The sequence below is a fragment of the Solanum pennellii genome, chromosome 6, assembly GCF_001406875.1.
Source record: "Solanum pennellii chromosome 6, SPENNV200".
NCBI lineage: Eukaryota > Viridiplantae > Streptophyta > Magnoliopsida > Solanales > Solanaceae > Solanum > Solanum pennellii.
The window spans coordinates 49,335,545-49,351,564 of NC_028642.1; the positions used below are offsets into that span (position 1 = coordinate 49,335,545).

The 16,020-nt window shown below is 34.1% G+C and overlaps 1 protein-coding gene and 1 long non-coding RNA gene across 2 annotated transcripts; one reads left to right on the forward strand and one right to left on the reverse strand.

Moving 5' to 3' along the window:
• Positions 1–5,946: 5,946 nt before the first annotated feature.
• On the forward strand, positions 5,947–7,957 carry LOC107022393. The gene is given in 6 exon segments (XM_027917955.1): positions 5,947–5,963; positions 6,326–6,595; positions 6,726–6,962; positions 7,086–7,207; positions 7,461–7,682; positions 7,685–7,957. Coding segments are annotated over 6 exon segments (957 nt in total). The 3' UTR covers positions 7,774–7,957.
• Positions 7,958–12,334: 4,377 nt separating this feature from the next.
• On the reverse strand, positions 12,335–14,166 carry LOC114077677. The gene is made up of 2 exons (XR_003579040.1): positions 13,683–14,166; positions 12,335–12,694 (listed from the first exon to the last, which is right to left on the reverse strand). It is a non-coding gene; the product is annotated as an uncharacterized LOC114077677 (long non-coding RNA).
• Positions 14,167–16,020: the final 1,854 nt, after the last annotated feature.

Consider the following 16,020-nt stretch of genomic DNA (forward strand, 5'->3'; position numbering starts at 1 on the left):
AGCGTATCTCAAATATGCGATAAAGGAAACAATGTTCTCTTTACAGAAAAGGAATGCAGAGTAACAAACCCAGTGACTGGGAACCTGGTTCTACTAGGGAAGAGACATAAGAATGTGTACAAAGCCAAGCTTGTGAACTCCAAGGAAGATACTCTTAAATGTCTAAGTGCAGTCTCTGATTGCTCCATGCTATGGCACAAAAGAATGGGACACATTAGCATGACAACTATAAACAAACTCATATCTAAAGACCTGGTTAGGGGACTGCCAACCAAAAGTTTCAAGGACAACCAAGTATGTGGAACCTGCATTCAAGGAAAACAGGTTAGGTCATCCTTCAAACCAAAGTTGACAGTAAGTACTACCAAGCCACTAGAACTGCTTCACATGGATTTGTGTGGACCAATGCGTGTACAAAGCAGGGGTGGAAAAAGATATGTGTTTGTAATAGTTGATGACTACTCAAGATTCACTTGGACATTGTTTCTTGCAACAAAGGATGAAACATTCACTATGTTTGAAATCTTTGCAAAGCTGGTTCAGAAGAAGTTCAACAAAGAAATAATCAGCATCAGATCTGATCATGGGCTGGAGTTTGAGAACTCACAATTCCTACAATTTTGTACTACAAATGGGATTGAGCATAACTTCTCAGCACCTAGAACACCACAACAAAATGGTGTTGTTGAGAGGAAAAATAGAACACTGGAAGATATTGCAAGAACAATGTTAATCTCAAGCAAACTTCCAAAATTCTATTGGGCTGAAGCAGTGAACACGGGATGCTATCTAATAAATAGATGTATGATCAGATCAGTGTTAAACAAAACACCATATGAGCTGCTAAAAGGAAGAAAACCAAATTTAGCACATCTTAGAGCCTTTGGGTGTGTATGCTTTATACACAACAATGACAAAGACAATTTGGGAAAATTTGATGCCAAGAGTGATGAAGGAATTTTTCTAGGCTACTCATCACAAAGCAAGGCCTACAAGGTATTGAATAAAAGAACAAACCGTGTAGAAGAAAGTGTCCATGTTGTCTTTAATGAAAATAGCAGTGAGGTTGAAGGAAATTCAGAGGATGAACAGAATGAGGGAACCTGCTCCAAGCTATCAGAACCAAGAATATGGGAAAAAGAACTTATACCCTCTGATAAAACATCTGAAATAGGGGATAAGCCTACTAATGAAACTGGTTCGTCTGCACCTCAAGAGTCAGTAAGTATTCCAACTCACAGTTGGAAACATCAAAGTTCTCACCCTTTGCAAAACATTCTTACTCCTCTTGACTCAGGCATCTCTACAAGATCCAAATTACGTAGCATGTGTGCATTCTCTGCCTATGTGTCCCTGATTGAGCCTAAAAATATAAAGGAAGCACTTCTAGACTCTGATTGGATTAGTGCCATGCAAGAAGAACTCAACCAGTTTGAAAGAAGCAGAGTATGGAACCTGGTTCCAAAACCTCAAAACAGGACGGTAATAGGAACTAGGTGGGTGTTTAGAAACAAGCTCGATGAGCAAGGACAAATAGTGCGCAACAAAGCTAGGCTAGTTGTACAGGGATACAACCAAGAAGAAGGTATAGACTATGATGAAACCTTTGCACCAGTAGCAAGAATTGAGGCAATCAGAATATTGGTCGCATATGCTGCTCACATGGAGTTCAAACTCTACCAAATGGATGTCAAAAGTGCCTTCTTAAATGGTTATCTGCAAGAAGAGGTGTATGTAAAACAACCCCCAGGTTTTGAGAACACCATGTATCCTGATCATGTATATAAACTGGACAAAGCACTCTATGGGCTAAAACAAGCACCTAGAGCATGGTATGATCGATTATCCACTTTTCTTCTCACACATGGATATACAAGAGGAAAAATTGATAATACATTGTTTCTTCGAAAACAAGGTAAAGATCTGTTCATAGTACAAGTGTATGTAGATGACATCATATTTGGGGGAACCAATGACTCACTGGGAGTAGAATTTGCTCAACTAATGAATAGTGAGTTTGAGATGAGTATGATGGGAGAGTTAAACTTCTTTTTGGGACTCCAAATTAAGCAAACTCCAGTTGGAACATCAATTCATCAACAAAAGTACATCAAGGAATTACTGAAGAAGTATGATATGAATGAAGCTAAGTCAAATGACACACCCATTGGGACAACAACAAAGCTTGATAAAGATGAACCAGGTTCACCAGTCAATGACACTAGATATAGAGGTATGATTGGATCACTCCTATACCTCACTGCCAGTAGACCTGATATAGTGTTTAGTGTTGGTCTATGTGCAAGGTTTCAGTCCTGTCCCAAGGAATCACATCTAAAAGCTGTCAAAAGAATCTTGAGATATTTAAAAGGCACAATGAACCTGGTTCTCTGGTATCCAACTGGTGACTCTTTTGATCTAAAGGGATTTGCTGACGCAGATTATGCAGGACATATGGTTGATAGAAAAAGTACCTCTGGGATGGCACACTTTTTAGGACCATGTGTAATATCTTGGGCAACTAGAAAACAAAATTCAGTGGCTCTATCTACTGCAGAGGCTGAGTATGTTGCAGCTGCTTCATGTTGTGCCCAACTTCTTTGGATAAAACAGCAGCTTAAAGACTTTGGTATAGAAACAGGTTGTATTCCTATTCTATGTGACAACACAAGTGCTATGAACATGGCCAAAAACCCAGTTCAACACAAACGCACCAAACACATAGATGTTAGACATCACTTTCTTCGTGATAATGTTGAAAAAGGAAACATAGTAATGGAGTTCTGCAAAACTGAGGATCAAGTTGCTGATATTTTCACCAAGGCACTAGGAAGAGAGTCATTTCAGAAAAATAGACTTGAGTTAGGGCTCATCTTTTTAGATTGAATTCTGTCCAACCAAGTTCTAAGGAGATATGAACCAGGTTCAGTCAAGTTGGTTATACAACTGAGTTACACCTATCTGTCAAAAATAAAAAAAAAGGGGGGGAAACAATTCCATCTTCTCTCTCCTATGTCACGTCTCTGAAAAGCAGGTGCAACCGTCAAAGCACACGTCTCCTCGATGTAAATCCCCCATAATTACTCAAACCCCTCGAATACAACATCAAAACCGTTCCCAATAAAGCACTCTCTCTAAACAAGCAACCAACTTTCTCTCATCTTCATCCTTCAGAAAAACAAGAAAACAAAATCTCTTCCATCACCATGGTTAATCCACTAGTTGCCTACTCTGATGACGAAAGCTCGTCTAATAGCGCATTTTCTCAGGGGGAAGAAAACCCAGTTGTTGATGCTGTGCAAGAAAGCCATCTCCCCACTAAACCATCTACACCCAAATCAGATCCATCTACATCTCCATCACCAAAAGCTCAATCTCCACAACCACCAGTTAAAGAAGCATCTCCACCTGTAGGTGCCGAATCTTCACCACCACCCATCATAGAATCTCCATCATCACCAGTCCAAGAAACCCCTCTATCCCCAGTCCAAGAAACTCCTCTATCCCCAATCCAAGAAACCCCTCTATCCCCAGTCCAAGAAACCCCTCTATCCCCAGTCCACGAAACCCCATTATCACCAAACCCAGAAACTCCCACAACCACTGTTCCACATAACCCCCCTTCTTCCCCATCTCACAAAACCACTACACAAAATCCACCACCATCTCCACTCAATGATGATATTCTTTTAAGTACCCTTCACCCGAAAAAACCAAGGCGGCCAAGAAAGCACATTGCAGTTAAACAGGTTCGTCCACACAGGCCTGTAACAAGGAGTGCGAACGTGGTCAAACCAACTGATGATACAACTTCTGGTGTGAAGCGTCGACGATTGGGTAAGTCTCCTGTTCATTCATCCGTCTCTCCCATGAATCTTGATTCTGAAACTGATGATATGTCTGAGGGTAAACACTCTGCAACTCCTCAATCAAAATCAAAATTTGCAAAGAGAAATACAGATAAATTTCTCAAAGTGGGAAGGAAAAAGTACTTCCAAACCAAATCAGTGCTTAGGGGTAGAACCTTTCACCCTGATATACTTTCAATGGATATAGTGAAGCAGGTTTGTGAACTACTAAGGTTTCAGGGGTGGGAGGAGTTATTCCTTGAACCTAGTTTGATTTATGAAAAGGAAGTGGTAGAGTTCTATACGAACTTGGTAATCTTAGAAGGAGATGTGGTGTCGTCTAGTGTAAAGGGGGTTGACATTGTGTTTGATGCAACCAAACTTGGGGAAATCTTGCATATACCATCTGTGGGGATAAATGAGTACAATTGGGGTTTTGATGAATATTCTAGCCTACCAGCCAAATTCTCTCAAGGTAGAGTCAATTCTAGGGCTCAAACTGTTTTAAAGGGAATTATGAGATCTTTGCATAAGCTTCTTTTCGAGATAGTTCATAAGGTGATACTGCCTAGAGGTCACCAACGTCACATTGCCTCCATAAGAGACATGGGACTTATGAATGCACTTGAGTGCAAAGAACGCATTGATTGGCCCACATTGTTTATCAAACATCTTGCTAGAATTGTGGATCCTAAGCTAGGTTCTCATCAGCTAGCTTTTGGAAACCTGTTGACTAGAGTGTTTGATGCATTTGAAGTACCATTGGGAGAAGGCAGAATTTTGACTCGTGCAGATATGTTCACTCAAACCATCCTTGCTGATTGTGGCATTCCCATGGAGTCGGAACAGGTTGCAACTGCGTCTCCACGTACATCTGGTCCTGTTGCTCAGTTACTCAGGGAACTTAAAGTGGCTGAAGAAAAGTATGCCACTCTTGAGTCAGAAAACCAGAAGGTACGTGCTGAACTTGACACTTCAAAAGCTGAAATTCACAGGTTGAAGGATCAGATGGTGCAGCAGCAACTTGCTAACAATGCAAGAGTTGACAGAGTTCTGGATATGCTAGCTTCTGCTTCAACTAAGCCTGGTCAACCTTCACATTGAAAAAGCATTTTGTTTGAAACTGGTTCTCTTAGTTGGTTAAACTATGTGTTGTTACTCTTTGTTTTGTTGCCAGAACATTTTATTATGCTCAACTGGCTGAGCTTTTATTGCTGCTATGGATGTTAATTGGTTTTGTTGCTATGGATGATGGTTGTTGGACTCTTTTTGATTTGTCAAAAGGGGGAAGATATATGAGTTGCATTACACAGGTTTGTCTTCATCAAAAAGGGGGAATTTGATAGAATCCTAATTCTACAAGTTGATATGTTTTGATGATAGACAAGCAACTTAAGCAAAGCAGGTTCAATGCGACAAGCAACTTAAGCAAAGCAGGTTCGATGCCAGCCACAAGTAGTACAAGTAGTAAAATAACTCGGCCAGAGATCGCAGAAATTGTCACGAAATATTGACACGGTCCAATTAGTGCTAAAGATACAAGTTGATACAAATAAGGAAACCTTAATTATTAAAGATACAAGTTGATGCAAATAAGGAAACTTTAATAATTAAGGAAGAAAGTTGTATATAAAAGGGATTGTACAAAAGAAGTAATCCTTGTTTAAATACAATTTCCTTACCTTATTTGATAAGGATTCGATGCAGCATGAATATCTATAAAAAGAGGACATACGCAGAATAGAAGATCACGACTTCAAAAAGAGAGAAAAGTGAGAATTAATTATCAAACTGAAGTCTTCAAGACTGATAGGTTTGCTACGTTGAAAACATTCTTGAGTGAGAAGGTTTTTAACGTGTAGAATTATCTTCTTATTTTGTTCTTGATTGTAATTTACAGTTTATTGTACAAAGGGTGGGTTTGGCTCTTTGTAGGGTTGAGTGTTAGTGAGAGTTGTAACAAAAGGTGGGTTTGGCCTTTTGGAGAGATCGATTGGAGTCAATCGAGAGAGATAGTAGAGATAAGGTTTTCTTGATTATTGAGTTGTAATCACAATTGATGATTTTATTTTATAGTGCATTTTAGTTAGACAAATAGATGGAGGTTGCGTCAAGGTTTATGCTCTATAACATGATGGATATGCTTCTGTTATTTAGCTTAAAGAAGATAAAAACTAGATTTTTTATAATTATGCTTTAGCCTATGATTTTCTTTGTCAACTTGCAGAAAAACATTTGTGAAATTTGCAGTGATACATGTTTTCAAGAAGCAATAATTACTTGTTATCAATGCAAAAACATTAACGTGCATCAGTAAGTTCTCTCTCCCTCTCTGACTCTTTTAGCATGAAAAGGTGGACAATCAGTTGGGAACGCTGAAAGTCATGACTCACTTACTTCATCATATTGGGACATGTCTTTTTGCGCACGTAATCTTATTCATGTATTCAAAAATTCTGCTTTCCTCTTACTTTCAGGCATTGCGTGAAAGGCTATTGTGTAGATGAACCAAAGGATTGGTGTTGTCAAAAATGTAATATTGACAAGGGAGTACGTGGACTCGAAAATGAGAACACTGATGGATCAATGTCACATTCCTCTGCAAAGAAGATTTGTCAGAGTAATCTGCCACCAAAGAAACGTCTGAAAACTCGAGAGCTTAGCAGTCTAGATGGCGTGAAAGCAAGTACAACGATGAATCCACTTATGACACGCTCTTGTGATCCTTCTCTAGTTCATTCCTGGAAGTAAGTATTCTTCATCTCTAATTCAAATTCATTGTTTCTTCCCGATTGAAAAGTTTGCACCATTCAATAGGATTAATTAAATGTTATATTTCTTTTAATTTACTAGTATATCTTCCTCTTTGCATTTCAGGGGAAGTTTTGACATCTTCAATCATTTCGAATTCATACATGGGGTATTCGACAATTGTATTGAGGCGCATCCTCCTTCCAAAGTTAAACGTAAAGTGTATGATATCTCAACTGCTTTGCCTGATACTCTTAAATTTGAACTGATTGCCTACGAGGATATCCAAGAAAGTCTATTCAACAATCACATTCCGGTTAGAGAAGATATAGGACTATATTTCTTTGCAAGCGAGAAAGAAAGGTCAGTTTTTGTCTTATTTATCTATCTATAAATGGGTTAAGGGTTGCAAAGTGAAAGTGCCCCATTGCCCAGGAATGTTTTTACAAGAAATTGATTTTCGTTTCTCATTATATGTAGGTGTAGGTCTAAGAGATATAGCGCTCTGGTGCAATTCTTGTATAGAAATGATTTGGTGATGAGAACATTCATAGATAATACTCAGCTGCTTGTATTTCCATCCACAGCCTTGTGCATCGATTCTCAAAGTACGTCTATATTCTCTATATCTTTTTTTCTCATTTTCAATGAAGTTTTAGGTAATATATACACAATTGTTCTCTATAAAATATATATATTTACCTGTGTATCCAGAAGATTATGCCTTTTTAAAGTGGGGACATTTGTTTGGTTTCTTTTGAATATAAATGTGTGTCTCATCCCGCCAAGTTGTAGTCTGATTCTCATGATCAGAGACTAGATCAATCGTTGAATATTAATGTGTTGTGGATGTTGTTGCAGGATGGGACGAAGAGGGCTTCCTGTGGGGATTATTTTACCACATGGGACAAGACAAAAATGGATCTGCTGAAGTGATTGATATGGAAGTAGATATGATAGGTGGAGAAAATGTAGGAACTATGGATATTGTTGTCTCCAGAGTGATTGATATGGAAGTAGATATGATAGGTGGAGTAAATGTAGGAACTCAAGACGTTGTTGTCTCCAAAGGGATTGATATGGAGCAGACATGATAGCTTGAGAAAACGTAGGAGCTATCGACATTGTGGTCTCAACAATTACTTTCAGAAATGGCGTTGATTTAGCTCTTTAACAGAAATTATTACTACTGCAATTTAGTTTGTGAATTTGTTGGTCGTCTATGTATGACAGTGCAACTATTTTCTTAGCATATGTGTTTGCATGAATTGAGTAATAGACATAATCTATTCTAGGTTTATGTTTTTGCATTTCCATTGTTCATTCTCTGTACTTTCTAGTTTTGTTCATGACAATGTAATGCCAGTTCTTGAGAGATTGTTTTGCTTTTACATTGTTGTTTGACTTTATCTTTATCTATAATATACATTTTAGCTTCTGTTGTATTGTAAATATTGGATTGATATATGTCTCGATTCAATTGACTTGGGATATATAGAATGTAATCACAGTTGAAAATTTTAGTCATGACAATCACATATAGTAATTTCCATCTGTTACACTAAAAATGGTATGTACTTACTTTAGTAATATGATGTTTACCTTTGCTTTTTGTTTATTGGGCATCTTTATAACTCAAAATGGTCATTATATATGCTCTCTCTTAGTTTGGTATTGTTGAATTAATTAGATATCACTTTTTGAGCGTACATTCTGAACTTGGCCTGCACTCGAGAATTATTTATGATCCTCAAGTGAACCATTGGCCTGACTGACTATTTAGCGGAAGACTTACTCAAGCATAAAGAAGTTCTAAAACATAAATTCATCGTAACTTAAACTCAATAACATAAACATAAATTCTACTTGAACCTTGATCATCAGTAGAAAAAAGGGAGAGGGAGTGGGGTGAGGTGAAATAGAAAGAAAAAACTGAATTAAAGCTTGGTCATTAGTCTAAAAAGCTTAAAATATAAATTTTCATTGAGTTAAAGGATTTAGTTGACAAATGATCAAGTAGAATGTTCCGTATACAAACTCATACAAGTACAAGGATTCACAAACCATTTTATCATAATATATTCATGCTTTTTTAAAGTTCTTTTTAAAATACTATTTCAGATATCCCGAATCTTGAGATACACTTCTCTTATATATTTAATAGGTCAAACCCATCGGTGGCCCTGTAAAGTTGGCACGAAGTTCCACTTAGATACCTCAACTGGACGATAATCATTTTAGACATCTCATGTAGGATTCATTGTGTCATTTTGACATTTTTTTAACAATCTCCTAAATTTACATTATGCATGTAACACACTCGTGAATAATGTAATTTCATGACTAATTAAAGAAAGACACGTAATATTTAAGTGCAAAATAATACTTTAAAAATACATTATAAAGAAAAATTAATTTTAATCCAAAAATAATAAATAAAAGCATTTAATTTCTAAAACTCCAGCAAACTATCACACCCCTTCTTCCTAATTCTTCCAATTTTTTTCCGGCGCCTCCTCTTTACCCCTAATCTCTTCTTCTTTTTTTTTTTTTTGTTTTAGGGGTTTTAATTAAATTCAGATTTTCATTTTTCTTTTCTTGCAGATTCAATTTGTACATCAATTTCATGCTTTTAATTGTGCATATAATATTACAATACCTCCAAAAAAAATAAAACTATAAAAGGAGCACAGATATGAATGCTATGTATTATTTGTATGTTGTAGTCCCTTTCGTTTAGAATGAACTTGATGGGTGTGATAGATGTACAATGTTGTGTGGCACTGAACTTGAAAGATTGCAATAAAATTGTAATTGTTGGATCTAAAGAAAAAAGAATGAGAAGATGATAATGGTTGTGGTAATTTTTGAAACTGAAAAAATCAAAAAATTAATTTGAATGTATTAATAGTGATAGTGACAGCGGTGATGAATGGATGGTGTGTGGTGGAGGAGAGAATGAGGAAGAAGGATAGTTTTGACTTTTTAAGTATTATTTTTTGGCCTGAAAAAGAGCCCCTTCACGCTGATTTTGGGTGCATTATACTTACCATGTCATGTCAGTAAAAAGTATCAAAATGATACAGTGAAATCCTACTTGAGGTACCTAAAATGAACATTAGCTAGTTAAGGGGTCTAAGTGAAATTTTGTGCCAAATTCAGGAAGCTACCCGATGAATTTGGTCTATTTAATATTGATGTATAATGTTAAAAGAAACTTCAAATGTAAATGAAAGAAAGACATTTCCTTTTCATTTTTATTGTTCTAGTTTCAAATGTTTTCTGTTTCTTTTAAGGAAAATTTAACCTGGAAATGTCATCTAAATAAATAGATAATTACTCTCAGAATCTATTAAGGGAATTAAGACCATAATTAACTGCTATATGATAGCTTGCTTATGTAATTTTTCTATAAATTGTATATTTAGATAATTTTTCCATTTATTAACACGTCGTATTAAAATGTAAAAATTAAAGGAATCTCATAGTGTAAGATAAGAATTACAATCTATTCCAACTAATTTACATTTTACAGAAAATCCCTTAAAAAGATCGGCGTGTGATACATGGCTACCACCTGATACATAGTAAATGATACACAGTAAATAAATAACTGTTGAGCTAAAAAAGGGAAAAAATATAATAACTAATTATGTTGTGTTAGTTAGCTTAAATTACGGCTAACTGATCCTAAATACTCCATATCTTAATAGGTAATTGAGTAACACGTTACAAATTTCAAATTTCAAAATTATATCATCTCCATTGACGAAAAGGTTCATCCATTGAGAAAACGAGAAATTCAAATAATTTCTTTTTTTTTTGCTACATGATGAATATCAATTTTACTGAGTCATTCAGGAATTTGGGTCAGCGAAGTGCAATATGAAAGTTACAAAAGCTATGGGATTGTTGTTGGACAATCAATTTTATTTTTAATTCTCAAAGCAGCAATTGCAGTCGAGTTGGATATCGATGTATCAAGGAAAAACATTGAAAATTGTAGATGTGATGGCGAAATATAAGATAAAGCAACACTTGTAGATGTGATGGTGAAATATTAAATAAAGAACAACTTCAGTTGCAAAGTAAAGAGATCTGATAGACAAAGGTATGGGAGTGTGAAATTTTCAGATCTTTAAATGGTGATACAATTTTTTTGTTTGAATGTCTGATACATTATGAATTAAAAAGTATGTGATTAAGATTTTTGTGTAGATGCTGAATATGAATTTGGTATATAGAGTATTTCTTAATACATTAAGTGAATATGGTTGTAACTTTACTGAATTTCATAGCAACAATGATTTAGTATGAGTTCGTTAGTTCGTTGATACATTGAGTGAAATCTGTTTTAATAAATGATTCATTAATTCTTAAATATTATTGATACGTTGAGTTAACTCTATTGATACTTTAATATACTACTGCTGAAACAGTAATCATAAAGTTGATACATTATAAAATATTGTGATACGTGTAGAATTTTTTTTGGTTCTTGCATTGCAAAAACAGAGAAATAGGCTCTCATACAAGAGACACATTAGGGAGAAGATTTGAGGAGGTGTTGATTATAAACGCGTCTAAAAGTTCAAAGATGAAGGTATGTATCATGATATATTATTTTATACTATCTGTATCTAAATTATTGATTCATCTGCAGTTTGAACATGATTTCTTTGAAATAATTGTTACTTTTTTAATGCGCGCATGTTGTTCCATCATCTGAATTTATTTTTTGGTTTAGGAAGCTGGAAGAAGATACATTGTTTGTCTTGAGCGGAAAGTATGTCGTTGTGGAAGATTTCAACTAGATGAGATACCTTGTGCACATGCAACCGTTGTTTTAACAAAAAAGGATGTCAAAGATTTGCATCCATATTGACATATGAGATTCCAATGGTACCAATTCCAGATAAGGAAGATTGGTCAGCTCCTGAGGATGTGGTAGCTGAAACTGTGTATCCACTACCAAGAAAAAGAAGAAAAAAGAATGCAGATGAAAAGATCACTGTGAACATAAATTCTTGTGGACAAGAAGGGCATAACAGAAGAACTTGTACTTTCTTTCCAAAAGAAAAGTGAAATAATCGTAATTTTTTTAAGACATTAATATTTTTGTTGAACAATTTTTCACGTAAACATTTATCATTTTAAGTATTGTTTACATTTATTATTAATCAGTATTGGTGTCTAAAAAACACTTGATTATGATTGTGTTAAATAAATTTTAAGTTGCACTTATAATTATGAATACGTTGTTATGACTTGTGTTGAAAAATACTTATGTATCAATATTACTTTTGTTTAATAAACTATGTTATGCACTTATAATTATAAATAAATTGTTGAGTAACGTATATACTAATGTATCATGTGCATTAGATGATGTATCAAGTACATTTAATTTTATAACATTTGTTAAGGTTACTGTATCACAATGACTATATATCATGTATCATGTAATGTATATTAAGTATCATGTGTGATAATTTATTTGATACATACATTAAACAACTATTTTTAGCACAACTATTTGTGTTGAAAAATACTTTTGTATCAATATTACTTTTGTTAAATAAATTTTGTTATGCACTTATAATTATAAATAAATTGTTGAGTTATGTATACACTAATGTATCATGTGCATTAACTAATGAATCATGTACATTTAATTTGATAACATTTGTTTAATTATAGAAATTTGTAAATCAAGACAAATATACAATCTAAGATTAAGGAAAAAAATATATTGACATTAAAAGTCAGACAAAATAAGTTTTTAGAGAAACACTCCAATACTTAAGTTAATGTACATTGAAAGTAGTACTTAACTAAAAAAAACTGTCTATTCATCTATACACAGAAACTATTCCGGATAAACTAAACCGTTATGATTTGGTGGTATGAAATGACGCTTAGGCTTTGATGGATCGTCATTATCACTAATATACCTTCTGCGCCTTTTGACTGCCATATTTTCTTAGCAAAGCTGAATATCTTGAGAAGAGATAATCAGACCAGAAAGCATCAGATTGGATTATAATTTCATCGCTAGTAAATTCAGAAAACGCGCTACAAACAATCCACAATCCCTACAAATGTAGAAGATACATCAGAAACGAATTTAAAATATACTTCAAAATAAAATTTTATAAAATTTACAGTGTGTCGCTTCCTTGATGAATAGTATCTTGTGCATATTCAACAAGAAAAGGGTGTTTTGGTTTCAATAAACCTTCAATTCCTTGTCCTTATAAGTATCAAGAGATGACCAGTTGGTTCGCTCCGATTGATTAAATAAATTCACTGTTCTGGAGGTAAGTAAGCGACATTAGAGATAATTTTTTAATGTCACTCGAATAAATTTTTCTCCTTGATCCAGATATTGAGCCGTAAATACGTATGAACCTCTTTTTCAAAACAACAACAACCAATATCCAATGAAATTATTCATCACGATTCACCGGAATGTAAACATCATTTACTGAATGCCATGGTAACCTAGCCGGAATCTCAAATCCATTAATTATGTATAAACATACATGCTGAATATATTTATAACTCGATACATTGAAAAGAAAAATTGACAAATGAACAAAAATTAATGACATAAAATAGTATAAACATGATACATGTTGAATATATTTATAACTTGATACATTGAGAAGAAAAATTGATAAATTTTTTTTATGAATTGAATAGAAAGCATGACATAAAATAGATATAAACATGATATATGCTGAATATATTTTAACTTGATATATTGAGAAGAAAAATTGACAAATTTTTGTATCAGTTGAAAGAAAAGGTTGAGAAAAATATCCATGAACTTTATAGATTTGTATCAAGTATATGTTATGTTAGTACTGATATATCGTGAAATTTATTAAACGTATCATTCATGTTCTTATTGATTGAGAACATAATGAAAAAATTGGGATAAAAAATTAAATTACATGATGATATATTACAATATGATAACATTAATCTATCAGTAATATATCATAAATTTCAAATTAACAACCGATTCAAAGTTTGAGCAACAAAAAAAAAACACAAAAACAGATCAAAACTCATTACCTCGAGTAGATTCGAACAAGAAATTGGGGATGATATTTTTTTTACTCCTTTTTTTTAGGGGTTTTCCCAATCTTTGCTTTTGAAGAAGAAAACACATCCTTCTTCACCTTCTCGATACTCACCATTGGCAATAACTAGAGAATCAAACAATTTTTTAGATCTATTCTCAACCCAACATACTTCTTCATGTTCATAAACATGATTTATCGGATGACGTTATCTGAATAAAACCTAAGATAAATGAAGGAGGATCCTCCATAAACATATCAGAATTTTGATTCTTTTTTTAAAAAACTATGAACAAAAGTAATGAAATAGAAACAATACCTAGAAAGAATGGGAAATTCTTTGACTGGAGAGAGAAAAAAAAATTCAAAATTAAAATGATAAGATCATAGGAAAGAAAATATGGCGCGATTTCAGGAGTGAAATATTGGAAAAAGAAACGTGGGTTAGGAGATGGGAGGTTATGTATCTATTATCTAGGGAGCTGGGTTTAAGAAGTAAAAAAAGAATTTTAGTAATATTTTTAAAAAGAAGGGAATAATATAAATAAACTAATAATGTGTATATAAGTAATTTTTCCATAAATAAGAGCCCAATTTGGCAATTGGCATGTTATAGCCCAATTGAGAAGTTGGCATCAAATGGTCAACTTTGACCTTTTCGGCCCAAATATATAGCCCATAAACATTTTGCAAATTTCAATCGGAAAAGGGCCTAAAATACCCTTGAACTATTAAAAATGGTACAAAATTACCTTCCATCCACATATTAGTCCTAAAATACCCTTGCTGTCTACCTTTAGGTCCTATATTACCCTTTATTTTTAACGGTTACTTTTTAAATCCAATTAATAAATTAATTAATGACGTGGCAATTTTCTATTGGCCAGATTTTAAATAACCTAAATTAATTTAAAAACCCACCCATTCCTAAATTAGACCCGCCCCAAATTCAATTAACCCATCTACCATCATCCCATCTTCCTTGAAAGATTACACAATTTGCCAGATCAATTCAAATGCTTAAGAAATGTCACAAAATTAAAATGGTATTGAACTAGCTGAATTTTCTTAAGATTAAACCATTGAACTAGCTGAATTAAATCAAACCATTGAACTAGCTGAATTTTCTTAAGATTACACAATTTGATGATGCTCTTGAATCTGCTCTCAAGACCTACCAGCTTAACTTCAACCTCAACACCACCGGTGTGCTCCACCATTCAGCATCTCATAAAATCCAGATGTGGAAACGCCTGTAGTTAACGGTACTAGTACTATGAACTCCGGCAAGCCGCCGGCAGGTTCTCCGACGATGCACACCGTAGCTCACTACTCCTTCTTTCCGGGAAGACCACGGTGTGGTCGGCGAATAAGAGATATCTGACATATGCTTTTGCACAACGATGGAGAGCAGTTTGATGGTCCTATGGGGATGATGGTAGATGGGCAAGATGGGTTAATTGAATTTGGGGCGGGTCTAATTTGGGAATGGGTGGGTTTTTAAATTAATTTAGGTTATTTAAAATCTGGCCAATAGAAAATTGTCACGTCATTAATTAATTTATTAATTGGATTTAAAAAGTGACCGTTAAAAATAAAGGGTAATATAGGATCTAAAGGTAGACAGCAAGGGTATTTTAGGACTAATAGGTGGATGGAGGATAATTTTGTACCATTTTTAATAGTTTAAGAGTATTTTAGGCCCTTTTCCGAATTTCAATTTATTCCTCTCTAAGATATTTAATTTCTCCCTCTCTCTCCTCTTGAAATATATTCTTCTTTTCATTTATCTTCCTATATTCTACATTAATCCGCAAATCTCTCAATTGGAGTCATACGAATTATCTAGGCAAATTCTTTGTTAAATTCGAGCTAATTATTCTGATTTTTGAAGATTTCTCATTTCAAAGTTTCAAGTTTATCGTACGCAAAATCTTGTTTGATAAAAAATCGGACCAATACTAAAAAAGAGAAAGCCTATTTTTTCCAACAGATTTCAAAGTTTATCACATACCAAATGTATACATAAACATATTCTGAACATACAAATAAATTATTCCTCGGTTTGGAAAAGACTGACCTAATTTCTTTTCTAATCTATTTCAAAAAGAATGACTCGTTTCCTTTTTTGTCAACACTTTAACTTCAACTTTCTACCTGCCTGACATGTTTAAGGTTATAGGATTAAAAGAGATTTTGATATATTTGACATAACTTTGATTTAGAACCATAAAATTAAAAAAAAATTTCTTTTTTAATTCTGTTCCAAATCAAACTAAGTCATTTTTTTAAAACGGAGGGAGCATATACAAACGGGTACCCCAGTGGTT